The sequence below is a fragment of the Cervus canadensis genome, chromosome 18 (assembly GCF_019320065.1).
Source record: "Cervus canadensis isolate Bull #8, Minnesota chromosome 18, ASM1932006v1, whole genome shotgun sequence".
Classification (NCBI taxonomy): domain Eukaryota; kingdom Metazoa; phylum Chordata; class Mammalia; order Artiodactyla; family Cervidae; genus Cervus; species Cervus canadensis.
In genome coordinates, this window is record NC_057403.1 from 37702718 (window position 1) to 37720821 (window position 18104).

Below are 18104 nucleotides of genomic sequence, written 5' to 3' on the forward strand. Positions count from 1 at the left end.
TAGAAAATAAATTCAGTTTCTTGGTTTTAGCAGCCACATTTCAAAAGCTCGATAGCCACACTTGCTTAGCATCTACCACTCATGGATGTACATTATCTTCTCTAACCAAAAATTTATGCCTGTATCTTATCTTCTCACATTTCCCAATGTTTCTGAAACCTGAATAAGGCCAATAATGACTTTAAGTTGTTTAAATTATTCTAGCCAGAAGTTGAGGATTGACTAATACAGTAACTGTTTTCAAGTTATCTTACACTTAAACGAATCAAACTGCCACTTTCACCAATGATTCTACTCTACAAATTGTAATTTTCTACTTGAATATTTTTGAAATGCCATGTACATATATGTGATGGTGATGCAGAAAAGGGAACTGATGCTATCCAGGAGAATCATGCCTTGAAATACACCTGCAAATAACTGCAGTCTTAAAGAATGTTTGCGACATCAAAACACCTACGTTGTCTTGTAAATACTTACACTCATGTGGCAAAATGACTGTGGTGGTTTTAAAAACATGTTCACAGGCTCTGACACCCCACCCTTCATGAGATGAAGCTCAGTACTTCTCCCTTTCAGTGTGGGCCTGACCCAGTTACTTAACATACAGAGTATGGCAGCCCCAAATGAGGTTATTAAGATGTGGCCTTCATCTTAGATCACTCTCTGGGAAAGCCAGCTACCAAGTCATGAGCTGCCCGATAGAGACAGCCATGTGCCAAGGAAGGAGGAGGTCTCCATCCCCAACACCGTGAAAGGTCATTCATTCAATGACTACGAGTGGGCTTGGGAGGATCTTTCAGCCACAGGTGTCTTATATAGCCCAGGATGACAATCTGACTTCAGGAAAGGCCTTGGATCAGACTACTGGACTTAGCTGCTTCTCAGTTTCTGACCCACAGGAACTGAGATGGTGTTTATTGTCAGCTGCTAAGTTTTCGGGCAATGTGTTATGCACCAATGGATAATTCACAATAGCTTCTTATAGCTTGAAAAATCTCCCCAGTGCCAAGTGAGGCATAAATCAAGTAAGGCATTTCTTTTCCCAGGTAACCCCAAACTAACATATACAAATACCTGTTTCTAGAGGTAATTACTGAAACTGTGATGCTATGGCTCAAATAATTTTTGAAATTAACTCTCACATTATGAATCTAACTCTTTGAAATTTTGCTTCATGGTGTCAATTCAGCATTAAAGGTATTTGTTATTTGCAGTAAGTCTGGTGGTGAATAATTATTTTCTCATGATCACGCTTAAGGTATGCTTCTAAAGTAAGTGGTTTAATTTTCTGGTGTAGGAAAATGCCAAGAAAAGTCCTAAGAATGTTTGATATGACACCAGCACAGTCAAACAAAGTATATTCCTAAAATGAATAGTTTGAAAGATGGAAGTTACTTGGATGTGTAACTTCTGGAATTCTTCCTTCCCTCCAACTTGACTACTCTATAGTCATATCTCATAGGCTGGGTAAATCAAGGCAGACTTTTTGAAAACTATAATATACATCGGAAAGAAAGTCAGTATTCTTTCTGTTACCTACATTAAAAGTTTTCTTTGGAATTAACAGAAATGACCACTAGATGCCACTGTTGTGGTTTTTTTTTGTTGCTTTTTTTTTTGTTGTTGTTGTTGTTGTGTTTTTTTTTAAGGGTAAATAGCAGGATGCAAGAACAGTTCAGATACAAAATCAATTTTTGTGTCATAATGAACACTGAAACAGAAATTGCTGGATTATTGTTAATGAAGAACCAAGACCCAGAAGTTCACTACAGAGAAGTTTATTGTGAAAGTAAATTAAACATACAAACACACAATATGGCTAATGGTGGCAAAAGCAATCTGGTAGCTTAAGGCAAGTTTTAATGGAGATGAATTTAGAAAAGATGATGCAATGATGTCGTTTTGTTTAAATACAGATTATGGAAAAATATCAAATTGCATCAATAACTTAATAAAAGTAGTTTTCAAAGCCTGCACTACTGGAGAAAAAGGGCTCATGATCTTAATGCCAGCATTAAGACAGATGGAAGCAGTACAATGCTAAATGACAAGAACAATCCCGTATTTACAGAAGGATGGTAACATGAACATTTAATAATGTTTGATCTTAGTTACTGGTGGACTGAAAGCCCTTAGCTAGAAGCAATAGAAAAAATGTGCCATTATCATGTTTTTAAAAAAAAAAACAATTTAAGTGCAGAGTCAAAAACCAAGGAGCTCTGTGATAAAGTAACCTTAAAACAGCACTGGAAGGATCATTTAAAAGGCGATTCCCTCAAGGGAAATTAGGGCACTGAGTGTGTAAACATGTGAGCTGCACAATATCAAAATCCAACCAATTCATTCATAGTACTTAGTTACACAAGATCAGCATGGTCTTTTATGATGCATATTGTTTATAGTGATTTAAACACACTCCTTACCATGCATGACTTCAAATATATAACACATACTTTTATTCTGAGATACAGGATATGTTTATGAATTATAAGATCTATATACATTGAAAGTCACACCTCCCTCATCAGTCAAGTGTATATATGTTTTAAATGCAACGACCTTATTCAGACTTCAGTTCATTTTCTGAATTGACCATGTCAGTTTTTTCAAACTCTTTATAATAATGCCATTCTATTATGATAAAATACATTTTTGCAAAAATTCAGAAATGCAGTAACATTTAAATGAATGTAACCATGAAAAATATTTGTAAGGAGATGCCAAATGACTTACGTTTTTTTCCAGTTTGTATTAAAAAAAAAAGCTGCAATCAATTTGACAATGAGCCTATTTAAAAAATATTCTTATACTAATTCATCTCAAAAGGTTCTATTAATAGTCCTTTTGGAAAATACCATATATATATAACCTGTGAATTTTTCTCCAGAATAATTAATGGAAGAAAATGTACCCTCTGCATAGATGTACATTTTCTAAGACAAATCTTTCATCACTCAGCATTGTTTTTTACAAAAGCATGCATTATAAAATACACATAAAAGCAGCTATCTTAAACATGATTTTAATACAATATTACCTTTGTAGCTGATTCATCACTGTCTCCAGTTTAATATGCTGTTACATACATGAAGAAGCTCCAGTATCCCTTTTCTTATTGACTTAAAAAAAAAAATCCCTGAATAAAACAGAAGCCAGCCTGTGACTTCTTTAGGCATTTCAGTAGAATATTGAGAATATCTCCATACAAACTCATGATTATAGAACAGAATCTAAAACGATCTGGGGCAGACTAGAGTTAATACCAATTAAAATTTTTTTTGTTTAAAAAGGAAAGAAAAGGAGCTGATTATCAACATTTAAAAGGATACTGCAACTTTAACAACTGTAAACTTTTTGTTAGAAGGCATGGCAGACAGCTCTATGCTACAAGGTTTTTAGCTTGTAAATAATGCAAACCATCAGCAGTTTTAAAATGCCATAAACTATAAAAACACAAAAGGAAACAGGGGAAACAAAACAAAAAGCCAAGAATGTTTATCTAAAACGAAGCTGTATAACCAATATATCTAAAACTGAAAAAAACCAAACAACAACAAAAAAACTAGAGCAACTGATTAGGGGGAAAAAACCCTCTGGTAAAAATTTCAATTTCTTGACTTTTTAAAAATGACATGAACTTTTAAATTAAAATGAAGGGAAAACAAAGTTTTACAAGTGGATAGTTTCAACTCACTAAAATAATGCCAACAAGGTAAGCTTGCATAGAAAAAAATTTCAAATTATTACTGGCTACATGCATACAAAATTAGAAATGCAGGTATTATAGTGCAAAACCATGGCAGTTTGTGATGTCTTGTTACTGCCTAAGGTTGAGAAATAAACCGTAGTACCTCCAGTTATCACAGTTTCTGGTCTTAATTAATTATTTCTGCAGACTAGAAACAATGAATATGTAAAGATGGGGTCACATCTTTTGTGCCACCAATTAGCGAAGTTTGAGGTCATCACCACCACCTAAACTGGAACCAGGACTAGGGTCTTGTTGTCTTCTTGCCTGCAATGACAAAATTATAATTTAGGGTGAAAATGTGTTTTGAAAATCAAAGTGCTAATAAATATAAAATACAGTAGCACATATAAGGAAAGTTTGCAGCCAACGAATTTTCAGCCAGTATCTCCACATGTTAAGAGGAAAAAGAACAATACAGATTATGTATGAAATATTTTGCTATAGTTTCCTTAAAAACCAAGAATAAAAATCTCATTATATGCAAAAGAGCATTATCAAAATATGTACTGTGGATAAAAGAGCAACAAATCCTGTATTTATAGTTTTGGGACTAAAGGGTTTAACTTGAACATACCATCCAAACATCTTAGAAGCAAACTTTCCCATTTTCTCTTTTAATACCAGCAGACATTTTACATACTACTATATAAAATAGATAAACAACAAGGACCTACTGTATAGCATAGGGAACTATGCTCAATATTTTGCAATAACCTATAAGGGAAAAGACTATATACATATCTGAATCATTGTGCTGTATACCTGAAACTAATATAACACTGTAAATTAACTATTCTTCAATAAAATATACATATAAATAAAATCATTTTTTAAAAAGCTGAGCATCCATTGAGCACTAACTATATGCTGGGCACTGTTCTAGGCAATTCACATGAATTAATTAATTTAATTAATTTAATCCCTGCCAACCACCTATAACACAGGTGCTATTGTTTATCCATTTTATGGATAAAAAACCTGAGTCATAATAAGTATATGGCTTATTAATCATATAACAAAAATATAGTAGCGAATTTCATCTCTCACTGTATTCTATCTATGCCATCTGGGTTTTAACCAGAAATCTCTTCGCCAAGAAATAAAATTCAGAATTACTATGGAAAAGTATTGTCTCAAAAAAATATGATATGAGAGTCCTTGGTGCACTTGTTTATACCCGGAAGTATCTTTACAACAATACTAAGCAACTAAAAGACTTGACAATTATAAACATTGAGGATTTCAAGTTTCACTTTAGAATAAACATTTCTATTTAAACTATGGGAAATAATAGAGAACATCTAAGAATGAACATATTGTACATGACACACTCTAATATACAGTTTTTTAAAATTTATTTTTAATTGAAGGATAATTGCTTTACAGTATTGTGTTGGTTTCTACCAAACATCAACATGAACTATACAGTTTTAATATAAGGGCCCCCGCTTGATCCACACATAATATTTACTTTCAGTTTCTCATAAATTCCAGTGCATCTTTCTTCCATAAGTGTTCTTTAGTGACTACAAATGTCAGTCAAGCACAAACATCTGTTTATAGAAACTAGTTCCTTCAGCAACAGTTTTCCTATGCTAGAGGCTACTCCATTTTACCAGCTGTTTAGGCAAAAAACCCTCAACATGTCTTTCTCTCACATCCAACAGCAAATTCTGATAGTTCCACATTTCAATAAATCCTGAATCTGACACTTCTGACTAATTCCTACCACTCTCACCCTCGTCCAAGCCACCATCATCTTTCATCTAGATCTTGTTTTAGCCACCTTTGTTACATGCCAGCAACCAGGACTGACTGCAATTAACCTGTGCCATCTTTAGCTAAATTGACTCATGTATTATTGTTACCAACTGATTGTCCACTATCTGTCAGTTTTGGGAAACAATCAAAAATTGAATGTTCTGATTTCAATTATTAAGATCTAAAACAGCTGTTAGGGAATGAACATCCTTGACCTTCAGTGAAACATCTCAACAAGTCACACCTGTGCTGTAAAATCATGTTTAGTCGGAAGCTCCAGTTTTATCATCATTTTTCAAAAAGGTTATGCTGTTTAGACAGAAATGACCTTGCCTTATTCACTTTCAAACAAATGCAAACCCAACACTAATTTCTGTGGTCTTTCTTATAAACTGTGATGTATTCCTCTAGCAAACCTTAACTATTTTTACACGCTGACTACATCTTGGCACATTCCTTTCGATTAACTAGTCAGATTAATGTTATGCTACATGGGTACAGACTGAAAGAGCGATGGAACGCATATGCATCAGAAAAACAAGTTATGTTCTCTACAGAATCAATGCTAAATGTAGTGTAAGGACAGATCAATTCTGCAAAATCAAGAGATGGTAATATAAGCATCTGGTTTCAGTCAATGAAGGTTAGAAAGGGGCTGAGCAATGAAGAAACACTGAGAAAAATCAATCCTAATTATATATTTATAAATTACTACTAACCTACCAGTAATACTTTGTGAAAAAGGTATTTCAGCTTTTGTCTTGTAATAAAAGTAATTTTCAAATTATTTTAATAATGGGGATGAGGTGGATGAACCTAGAACCTATTATACAGAGTGAAGTGAGTCAGAAAGAGAAAGATAAATATCGTATTCTAATGCATATATACAGAATCTAGAAAAATGGTACCGAAGAATTTATTTACAGGGCAGCAATGGAGAAACAGACATAGAGAACAGACTTATGGACATGGGGAGAGGGGAGGAGAGGGTGAGATATATGGAGACAGGAACATGGAAAGTTATATTACCATATGCAAAATAGACAGCCAAGGGGAATTTGCTGCACAGCTCAGGAAACAAACAGGGGCTCTGCATCAACCTAGAGGGGTGGGTGGGGCGGGAGATGGGAGGGAGGCTCAAAAGGGAGGGGATATGTGTGTATCTGTGGGTGATTCATGTTGAGGTTTGACAGAAAACAGCAAAATTCTGTAAAGCAATTATCCTCCAATAAAAAATAAATTAATTAAAAAAAATTCAGTGAAGTAAAAGAAAAAACAATTATTTTAATAACGGGATGACTCCAAATGAGTGACAAAAACAGTCATCAGCAGCTACAGTCCTCCCTACTAGTCAGGGCTGTGCAGAGGTTGCTATGGGTTTATTTGTTTAAAACATATTTTTGGTAAAAGCCTGGAAAGAAAAGTTGTTTTGCCTTCTGTGTTTTTAATTTCTATTTACACTGTAAAGAAGGAATGAGGAAGATGTAAAAGAAGACACTATAATGGAGAATCAAAAACTGAAAAAAAGAAAAGTCTGACAGTATGAATGAGAGCAGAAGAGAGAAGAATGAGAGAGCAGGGAGACTGGGAGGAAATTTAATGCTAGAAAGGAAGATGTATGCGCTGTCATATGAAGGAGACAAATACAGACACATTTATGTCCGATGAAATAGATTCCACACGACTGGAATTTAACAGCTGGATACACTGCCTTGAAAAGCAGTGCTTTAAACTGTGGCAGTTTTCTAATGAAGGCTGGGTATTTTAGAAGGAATTCTATGAGTAACAAACTAGACGAGATGATGGCAAAGAAACTCTGAACCTGATTATTTTAAAAGCATAAAGCCTGTAATTTCTAGTTTCTTTCTCCCCAGTCAATCCAGATAGGCCCTTGATTTTAACTTTTTATTAACAATATTTCAGAATTGGGTTTTAATAAAAAGCAGACACCCATGAGCCTGTTCAAAATACAAATCTGTTTCTAGTTTTTATAAAGAATTAATCTAGACATTTTACTACAGACCCCTCACTACCAGTTGCTCTTGTTTTCTTTATCACCCAAAAACATGGCAAATCCAGTTTCTAGATGGCAGTCATGGGATGCGCTCAAAATGAAGAGACAAAGACATGCATCAGATGCTGGAGCTTTCTCTGCTGGTCAGAGCCGTGCAGAAGTAGCCAAGAGCAGGGATACCCAAGTGAAAATGAATAAAACCTGACTGATTTCCTTTATTATCAAGATTATCAAACTGCAGAAAACTCTTCATGAGAAAATGCCCTAATAATTAAAAATAGATCCAAATTTATCAAGTGTATACTATACCAAGATAATGTGCAAATCACTTTATGTTTGACACTTGGCTAAAGGCTGGAACATAGCATGATAGAAGTTTAGAGCAGCACTGTACTCTACAGAGCTCTAGTTCAGCTCTCACTCACACATGACAGACCTGAGACCAAGAATGCTACATGATTCCCCCAAGGTTTCTCAGTTAGCTGTGAACGCTAAAGAAAATGAACCTTTACCTTACAATTAGCATTAATGTCAGCCTCCTAAGTAACTGCTATTTCTCCTGACTGCTAAGGCGAGACGAGGCACAAAGCAGAAATTTTAAGTCCTAATACAACAGAAAGAAATGCACTTTCTCCAAACTCATAAAAAAGGTAAAAACAAGGTCAGAAGACAATCAATAGTAGACTTCGAGAGCTGGTCTACTAGGCACATCAAAAAAAATACAGTTTTTATAAAGTATACTTCAGGAAAACTTTAAAATGGCATTTAAAAAATAAAAGAGATAGTGGAAATAACTGACATTTCCGGGCTTAGATGGGGCAGCTCTACACTTTAGTAATGTGAGCTTATATAAGCTTCTTGCCCTCTTTCAGCCTCAGCTCCGCAAAAGGGAGATGCATCTTCTAAGAGCATTTACAACTCAGATGTAAAACCAATACTGCAGCATATACTGCCCGGCACATACTAAGCACTCACGCTGTTGCTATCACTACAAGCTGCTTATAACTTCCCGATTTATCTATATGAACTTTTCAAATCTTAAAAAAAAATATGCATCCTGTAGATAAGAGTGATTTTTATGAATTATAATAAAGTTAAAATTAAAAGAATTTTAGTAAAATCTACCTCTCCTATGATATATACCAAACAAGGCCCTTTCCCTCTGTGTGGGAGAAGGCAGATCTAGCACCCTTGCTCTCCCTCACTAACCCTCTTCCGATGCTGACTCTTAATCTGAGTTCATATTCCTAGTTCACCTTCATCTACTGTCCAAAATACACCCCAAGAAGGTCCAGTATAGACAGATTTTTATGTTAATTTGTCCTTACATAAAAATAAGTATTGACAGAGTTAAGTGATGTGAAAACTGAAGTCTGTGGGAATTTAAAATAAATAAGAGGCTGAAAGTTTTTTCTTGGACCACACAGAATCGAAGGCTCCAAAAACATACAAAACATAAATATAAAAACCACATAGTCTTTCGCCTGTTTTTATTTCCAAATAGTTTCCACATAAAATTCCCATATGATTTGCTGAACTGTACTAAAACGGACTATAGCAGAATAAGCAATACTTGTTTACCCATTCTGACATTAAAGACAATAATTTGCTAACGCTTTATAACCTAAACAAATGAAAGCAGTTTCTAGATAATGACAGAGAAAAATCTCTTTAAGCACCCCGTCACCCTGCAGCTGAATTAACAGCCAACAGTACTACATCACAGCTTTAGGCTAAGAGGCCAGTCAGGCTGAAGGCAGCCTCGGCACACACTCCGAGTGTGTGGGAGCTGCTACACAACAGACGACAGAGCTGTCCTTCCAACTCATTTATGATCAAAGCACCCAGCCTCTAGCTCATGAAATTATTAACTTCAATCTTCTTTCACAAAATCCCCAAGTAAGGCAATGAAATTAGTTATAGAGATGTGTAACATAAAAGACTGCCATGCATAGCATGTCAATATTTTCAAGTCGTGGAAAGAATCTCAGGTAAAGAGGCATGGGGTTACTTCTATGAGGCAACAGACATCAATGGGCAGGCAGTTTACAGAATAAATGTCTTTGATTACTTTTTCTATTTTAAAGTCTACTTTTTTTATTAAAAAAGTATTTTTTATCTTCTGTATTGAAGAGTGTACAAATTATAAATATATGATTGATGCATTTTCACAAAGTACACACACCCATGTAGTCCTCAGATCAAGAAATATCACTAAATACAGGAAGTTTGTACCCTCTCCTCATCACTACTCAATCCCAAGAGAAGCCAGAAAAGCGCACAATTGTTTACTATTGTTAAAAAAACAAAGAAAAAAAGAAACAGCACAGGATACAAAATAGTTTGGTAACATATCTTTGACTTTCACAGTCTATAAAGTTAGGATATGCCTGCCTTTACTGCCACTCCAGATACACTGTGAGCTAAGATGCACAGAAAGAGGGGATGAATAAAAAAATCTATGAAGAATAAATGCTGGAGAGGATGTGGAGAAAAGGGACTTCTCTTGTGCTGTTGGTGGGACTGTAAATTGATATAGCCACTATGGAGAACAGTATGGAGATTTCTTTAAAAACTAGGAATAAAAATAACATATGACCCAGCAATCCCACTACTGGGCATAAACCCTGAGAAAACCACAATTCTAGAAAACACATGTACCCTAATGTTCACTGCAGCACTATTTTACAATAGCCAGGACTTGGAAGCAACCTAGATGTTCATCAATAGATGAATGGTTAAAGAAGCTGTGGTACATATACAGTGGAGTATTACTCAGCCATAAAATGGAATGAACTTGAGTCAGTTCAAGTGAGGTGGATGAACCTAGAGCCTGTTATACAGACTGAAGTATGTCAGAAAAAGAAAAATATCATATGTTAATGCATATACATGGAATTTAGAAAAATGGTATTGATGAACCTATCTGTATGGCAGCAAGAGAGACGGAGAAATAGACAATAGACTTGTGGACACAGTGGGGGAAGGAAAGGGTGGGACAGACGGAGAGAGCAGCACTGAAATATACACATGACCATATGTAAGACAGCCAGCCAGTGGGGATCTGCTGCACGATGCGGGGAGTTCAGTCCGATGCTCTGTGACAACCTAGATAGAGTGGGATGGGGTGGGAGGTGGGAGGGAAGTTAAACAGGGAAGGGACATATGTGTATCTATGGCTGATTCATGTTGATGCATGGCAGAAACCAACAAAACACTGTAAAGCAATTATCTTCCAATTAAAAATAAATAAACAAAAATGAAAGACGGGGTGAAGAAACGAGCTTCCAATGAGTTTCATTTTAAGTGTCAGATACTGAGTTAGGCAGTATCTTGGGAGGTACAGTGTTAGCTCTATTTTACAGATGAGGGTCAAGAATTTAAGCAACTTTCCCAATGTCACATAGCAACAAGTAGAAGAGCGAGGATTCAAAACCAGGGCAGTCTATTAGAAGCCTCATCCTCATCTACTACCTAAAAGGTTTTCAAGTTACATTCTGCCAATTACTGGGTTCCCTGAAAATATCCCAGGGACTCCAGAGGGAGAACAGAATACTCCCTCCCGCTGCTTCACCCAGAGCAGTGCCCCCTTTAAGCTGTTTTATATATTAAAGTTCTATGTAAAATTTCAAATGAAGACAGAAGTTCACATTAAAAAAAAAGTTTGAAAATCTTCTGTTCTCATCATTCTGTGTTAACACAACCAACAAACATTCTCTTAACAGGTAAATAGATGCACACGATGCAAAATTCAAAAGGTATAAAAAGTAATCACTCCAGCAGTTTTAAAACTGATTTCAGATTAAAAGACACTGGGGAAAGTGTAAATCTATGGCTGATTCATATCAATGTATGACAAAACCCACTGAAATGTTGTGAAGTAATTAGCCTCCAACTAATAAAAAATTAAAAAAAAAAAAAAAAAGACACTGGGGAAAACCAAAACCACTTGGAGTTCTGCTTCCTTCTGTCAGTAACCTTAATTGGCTACACATACTAAATGCTCCTGAGCCCACTGTTACAAGTTTAGCAAGCCAGGGCTAGGGGCCTCAGAGGTTATCTAAACAGGGGCAGGACATCCCCAAGCCTCTGTGCTGCCAGGATCTTAAGCCTCCAAGGCCCACTTACTGGGTTACTGCCACCCACGACTTTACTGCTGCTCCTTGGCCTTTGTCTCCAGTCAGGCGTCAGGACCACCCACTAGAACCATTATTATTCTTTTCTTCCTCAGCTTTTTCTTTTCCAGGCAAAATGGTTTCTGACCTCTTCTGGGAGATTTTATTTTTCAACTTAATCATCTTTGTGGGTGATGTGCAAATTCATTTCCCAGTGCTAGGCTGTACTGGTGGAAAACGTCTGCTTAGGAAACTGGTTTAAGTCTTCACTCTTCCCTTTATTAACCAACTATGTGAAAGACAGAAAGTCAATTTTTCTGAGTCTCAGTTTCTTGAAATGGAAATAAGAACTTTATCCAGGTGAGTGTAAAAAACCCATTTTTCATAAAATTGTTACTTTTTAAAAAACAAAATTAAAAACAAAAAGAATGTTTGATTATATTTTTTAAGATCCTCTTACAGATACCTGAATTACTGGGTGGGGGGGGGGGCACCACTGTATTTTTCTCCAATGTTTTCCTTTCAGGAAAGAGGAGGTAAATTACAAGAAATAAGCTGACATCAGGAGTCTGTTAGGAATATTTTTTTCAAGGGAAGAAAAATACACATTTACAAAGTGCCAAAATACATGCATACCCAAAACTCCCCTAGAGACTGCCAGTGCGAGCTCTGGAGTCAGACTCCAGCCCAATTTTCTAGATGACAGTTCTCTACAAGAACTGACTTCTTAAATTGCTGCCATAAGGGACTACAGGATCTTAAATCATTGATGGAAACCAAGCCATTTTCTCTACGCTCTAGGTCATAATGCAGGGAAAGTGCCCCAATACACTTTATCGAGAACGAAAAAGATGTTCTTGTTAGCCAGATAATTCAATTAACTGGAACCAGCACGGTGGTAGAGCTTTTAGTACTAAGTACTTTAGAGCTATTATTTACTGAGAGCACACACACACCAAGTGCCTGATAAGCCTTTTCCCATTTTATTCTCACAATTTCCCTGACAAAACAGACTTGAGAGAGGCTGGCAACTGATGACCAGGAATCTTAACGAGCCCTGACTACAAAGCCCACATGCTCAATCACTGACATAAAACTCACTGGAAACTATCTGAGAAAGAAATTATTTGACATCTTTAGCAACAAAAATATCACTATATTTTTGTTCAAATACAAACACACATATATACAGTCTCAACATGTTTTTCTTCAAGAAACATTATTTATAAGAACAGTCAAACCAACATTTTAGAGAAGACAATTCTTAGCCTCAAATAATCTAAAATTTTATGTAAAGCAAATCACATACAAAAAAACTTTCTAATTAACTGTTTCAACAGCTGTCAAGTTGTTATTCTTCAAATATAATGTAGCTGGGCAGCACTTTTTATAAAATGATTCTGATGTTCATTTAAAGCTATGTTAGCTTGTTCCAGAAAGACTGACCCATTCTCTGACATGGTAAGATCTCTTAGTCCTTCACTCCTTTGCACATTGCTCCATCTGTCCAGAAAGCTTTCCCCAGCTTGTCCTGCTGGCAAGTTCACATTCCTCCTTCAAAACCCTGCAAGTGACTCCCCCAGGCAGAGGCAGATGTGAGCGCCCTTCCTCTGTACTGTCACGGCTCAAAACATCAGGGACCCCATTTCACTGGGGATCATACTACAGTGGAGGGCAGACAAGTTTTTAATTGTTCTAACATACTGTTCAATAAGAACAGTAATAGAAATAAGAAGAGCTCTGGAAACTACAAAGTAGAAGGGCTAATTATGATTAAGAAAATCAGAGAAGGGATTGACAGATAACACTTAAGCTGGACCTTGAATTACGCAGAAGAGTAAATTCTTAGTCAAGGAACAAACAGCATGAGCAAAAAGGTTCAGATAACAAATGCTTATTATACTTGAGATAACAAATGCATATTATACATTGAAAACTTCTTACTATTACAGAAACGAGTATCCTCGAAGAAAATGCCATGGAAAGTTTGATTACAATAATTGTAAAAGCTTCAAAGAAAAAAATATACTGCATTACATCCCTCCTGTCTCTTCCCCTGGCTAGAAAGTATTTTTGAGGTCATCATCAGTCGCTATCAGCCAAGTAAATCAATTTACTCACTGACAAAGGGAAATATCAACCATTAAATGATAATTGTTTCATACACTAAGCACTAAGTAGACTTGATTTTTTAATTTGTTATATATATATATATATAGCCATGCCACATGGCTTGCGAGATCTTAGTTCCCCCATCAGGGATTGAACCTGGGCCCTTGGCAGTGAAAGCAGAGTCCTAACAACTAGACCACTAGGGAATTCCCTTAGAAAATATTTTAACAAACATATATATGAAGTAATACCAATAATGTCAGCTGACACCTAGTCAGTGCCACATTCTGTAAAGGTGCTTTCACATGTATTAATATTTACTCATTTAATCTTTATGATGAACGTATGAGATAGGCACAATTATAGATGAGAAACTCAGTCACAGAAAGGTGAAACATGTTATCAGAGGTGACAAAGTGGCAGTCAGAGTCAGAGCTTGCTATCTGGCTCCAGGGTCTGGGATCTTAACCACTGTCTTTGTGTACACACACACAGAGACACAGACACTTTTATGCTAATTTAAATAGTGTACATATAATTTTGTGCATGGAAAAACAACAAATTTTCTCTATCATATAACATTGACTTAAAAAATGTTTTTAACATGGAAAAATATATGTAAATAACATAAAAATTACACCTTAACCATCTCTAAGTACACAGTTCAGTAATGTTTAAGTAAGCACATTCACACTTTTGTGCAACCAGTTTTCAGAAAACTTTCTAATGCCTGGAAATTATTGTATTTAGTTGATAGTCATATCGAATTTAAGTCCTGGACAAGACTAAATACGAGTGTTTAGGACTGAAGCAGACATCGGTAATAAAACTGTAAAATGACACAAGGAAGTGTAATCACTTCAGATCACTACAAATACTGAGGCAATGATTACTTTTGAGTGGAAAGATAAGGTCATAATTAAATGCACACATGGAGGTGGGACTACCTGAGTAAATGTCACTTAAAAAAAAAATCTAGATGGTTATAAGAGTGTTAGCCTTCCAATAATTAAGCTACTTTTTTTTTTTTTGGTGTAGATTTGGTGTCTATTTCACTTTATCACAAAAAGACTTAAATAAAAATAGTCTAAGTTAATTTCATTCTTTGGAGTAGTTTGAAAGTATTCAATTCTCCTCTAGTAAAGAGACTATACAGATGACTGAAAATTAAATGCTACAATATCAAGACAAAATATTTACAGAAAAGTAGAAAATAATGTTTTTCCCAAACATTTTAATAATGTTCTAAAAACACATGTTCTATGATAACATAAGATAGTTTTTACACAAAAATATATAAGATACTTAAGAAAAAAGAAGATATTTGGATCAATGAATAGAAAATATACCTTACAGTAAATGATTTTTAGGAAGACCAATAAATGAGGAATTCATGTACAACCTTAAGACTAAAGTTTCATTTTAGCAATTATATTTAATAAACATGGAAGTCACAGAGCACCACTTTTTAAAAATGAAAGACATTAAACTACTTAAAAACATTATGAACAAACATCACAAATAGAGCCTGAGAGTTTGGGGGAAAGTACTAACCAGTTACTGCCAGCAGCTGTGAAACTCTCACCTCCATTTCCTCCCGATGAGACCTGTCTCGGTCTTCAAATTCACGTGTCCTTCTTCGGGCCTCTTCAAAGGCCTGCTGTGCTAAGGCGTCCTCCTGCTGTCATAAGAAGACATGAAATAGGTATTTTAATTTTGACTTATAATCAAAAAATTAAAATTTGGGGCGGGTGTTGTATTTTTTGAAAGAAAGGAACAACAAAGGATTTCTCAAAACATCAAAGCCATGAAAAAACATTAGAGCAACTTCTCCAAGAAACCTCAATTATTTTTGTGTGCTAGTATAACATCCTGGAAATCGTATCATGTTCAATCACATTCTAACAAATGAAAATGCTCTTCCCTTTTCCATCCTTACCTCATCCTATTCACCAAAATAAAATCCTAATCAAGTCAATATTTAAGACACGGAAGTATAAGGAAAAAGAAATTAGTAGATACTTCTACAGTGTGGGGATAAGACAGGCCGGATGCTCTAATTATAACACTGAAGCCAGAAATATAGAAGAGAGTATTAACAGAATTGATTGTACAAACGTTAGAAACTTATAGTCAACAAAAAGAAAATTCCAAGGGATATTATCAAGGAAAATTATTTGTAACACGTAACAAATCTACCTGAATCCTTTCCCAATGGATGGATGAATAAAAATCTGTTCATGAAGGAAACCCAGATACCTCAAACTTCTTGTGTCTAAAAGGCAACCAATTTAAACTCGCCCTCTATACTTTAGTCTGGATGGTAGCACCACTCACTCCCTGAACTACCTTTGACACTTTACTCTCCTCTTATCTTCACAGACCCAATCAACCACCAAATCCTATCCATGTGACCTCCTATTTTTTGAATCTTTATAGTCTCCTTTTCATTCATACAAACATTTTGCTAGTTCAGGCTCCTAAGAACTCTCACTAAATTACTGCAATTACTTACTGCTTCCATTCTATCATCCCCCAAGCCATAACACAGCCATCAGAGCATGCCTTCTAAAGCAAAACCTGACCATAATAACCCCCAACTTAAAGCTCCCTCACTGTCTACAGCACAAGGATGCTCAATGTTTGCAGCCACATACATCTCAACACTAGAACTTTCAATGCACAGTTGATGAAACTAAAATATCAACAACAAAACCAAAAAAGTCAATATTCAACTGCCCCAAGTTTCACTGCAGGAATGGGTGGCCAGGTAACAAGCTCTAGCCAATGATGCACAAGTGTAAGTTACCTGATAGGGCCTCTAAGAGTCATTTAAGAGACATGTCACCTTTCTTTCTCCCTGGGAACTGATGCAATGACCAGAGATACAGCATCCATCTTGCACACATACTACTGAGGATGTACCCATCCACACTGAGCACTCTGCAGCAGGAAAAATGGAAGGACCACAGCCCCCCGTGGTATGTGCTACATCGGGCCTGAACTGCATACTGCTGCTACCTTATTCTGTGTGCTACATCCTTTATTTGGCTATGTTAGTAGGGTTGTTCAATACTTGTCATTGTCACTGACTAAACAAAACGAAAAGTGTGAGCAAGTTTCCACTCTTATGATGCATTTACTAGCTTTGTGACCCAGGGGTATTTCATTTTCTAAGCCTCAGTAAACTCTCACGAAGAATGCACATAGCCGTAATACTTTATGAGATTAAATAACATAAAAAAAATTTAGGTGCAATACCTGACAACTTTCAGTAAATCCTATTCTTTTATAAGCATTTGTGGACAGATAAAATGTATACATGTGACTACACATTACTAATATATGCCAACTGTATTCTCAGAATGTAATGTATAAGCCAAAGACACCCACAAAAGAACACTATTCCCAACTCCTAAAGGTTTTCTCTTAGTTAGGTATCAACTAGGACATGTCTGCTGATAACAGGATATCCCTTCTGTTCTTTGTATTCATTCACTTAATTTCATTTATTCCACAAATGTCCAGTGAGTCTTCATGATGCCCAAGTCACTGTGCTGGGTGCCACATATACAGTGAGTGGGAACAAACAATGCTTTCCCTCAGTTTCTGGTCTAGTAGGGCAGGTGGACAATGAATAAATAATTACAACAATCAATAAATAATTACCAGTTGTGACAAAACAGTAGACAAGACTTGAAAGATAAAATGAGAGCGTATAATATGAGACGTAATCTAACTCCCTAAGGAAGTTATTAGCCACTAATGTGTATTTTACCAAGGATCATGGGTTTTTACCTTATTAAAATAAAAAGGAATTATTACTATTATTTGTAGTAAGAAAAAGCCAAGAGAGATTTGGTAGCTCTCTACCTATAATTCCAGCTTCATCTTTTCTAGTAAGATGTGAAATATATGTGCAATGAACAGTGTCTACACTTTAATAACTGGTTGAATTAAAAGACAATCAGCGACCCAACATTATTTTGATCCTTTCCTGGTGGGAACTTAAATAACACCTCCCTTTCAAGGAGAGTATAAAGAGTACTTGCTGATAAAACTACATACTCACCCATAAAGTATGCTAAAACAGATATGGACAACTAAACCAGCCAGACTCAGGCAGTTGTGGGAGAGGCTTTCAACACTCCGGTCCCCACCAGCTACCTGCTATACTAGTCTGTTACTCCATAGTCTATACCACAGTCTGAACAAAGCAGTCAGGTGGGGTCATCATAAAGAGTGGTTGGGTGTTCGTGAAACCCACATGGGAAAAAAGTCTAGCAGAGCTCTCATAGAGCATACAAATAGACTATTCTCAACCATTCTTGCTATGTTGATTTTGTCT

The 18104-nt window shown here is 35.9% G+C and overlaps 1 protein-coding gene across 2 annotated transcripts in view; it reads right to left on the reverse strand.

Moving 5' to 3' along the window:
* Positions 1-1765: 1765 nt before the first annotated feature.
* CBFB (core-binding factor subunit beta) overlaps positions 1766-18104 on the reverse strand; it is a 48375-nt gene continuing 32036 nt past the window's right edge. The window contains exons 5-6 of one of the 2 annotated variants that reach the window (XM_043435302.1): positions 15342-15437; positions 1766-4018 (exon numbers count right to left, since the gene is read on the reverse strand). In XM_043435302.1, the coding sequence (XP_043291237.1) occupies positions 3950-4018; positions 15342-15437 (165 nt within the window). In that variant the 3' untranslated portion in view covers positions 1766-3949. Of the gene's footprint in view, positions 4019-15310; positions 15438-18104 lie in introns of both variants that reach the window. The other variant, XM_043435303.1, reaches the window with a different exon arrangement.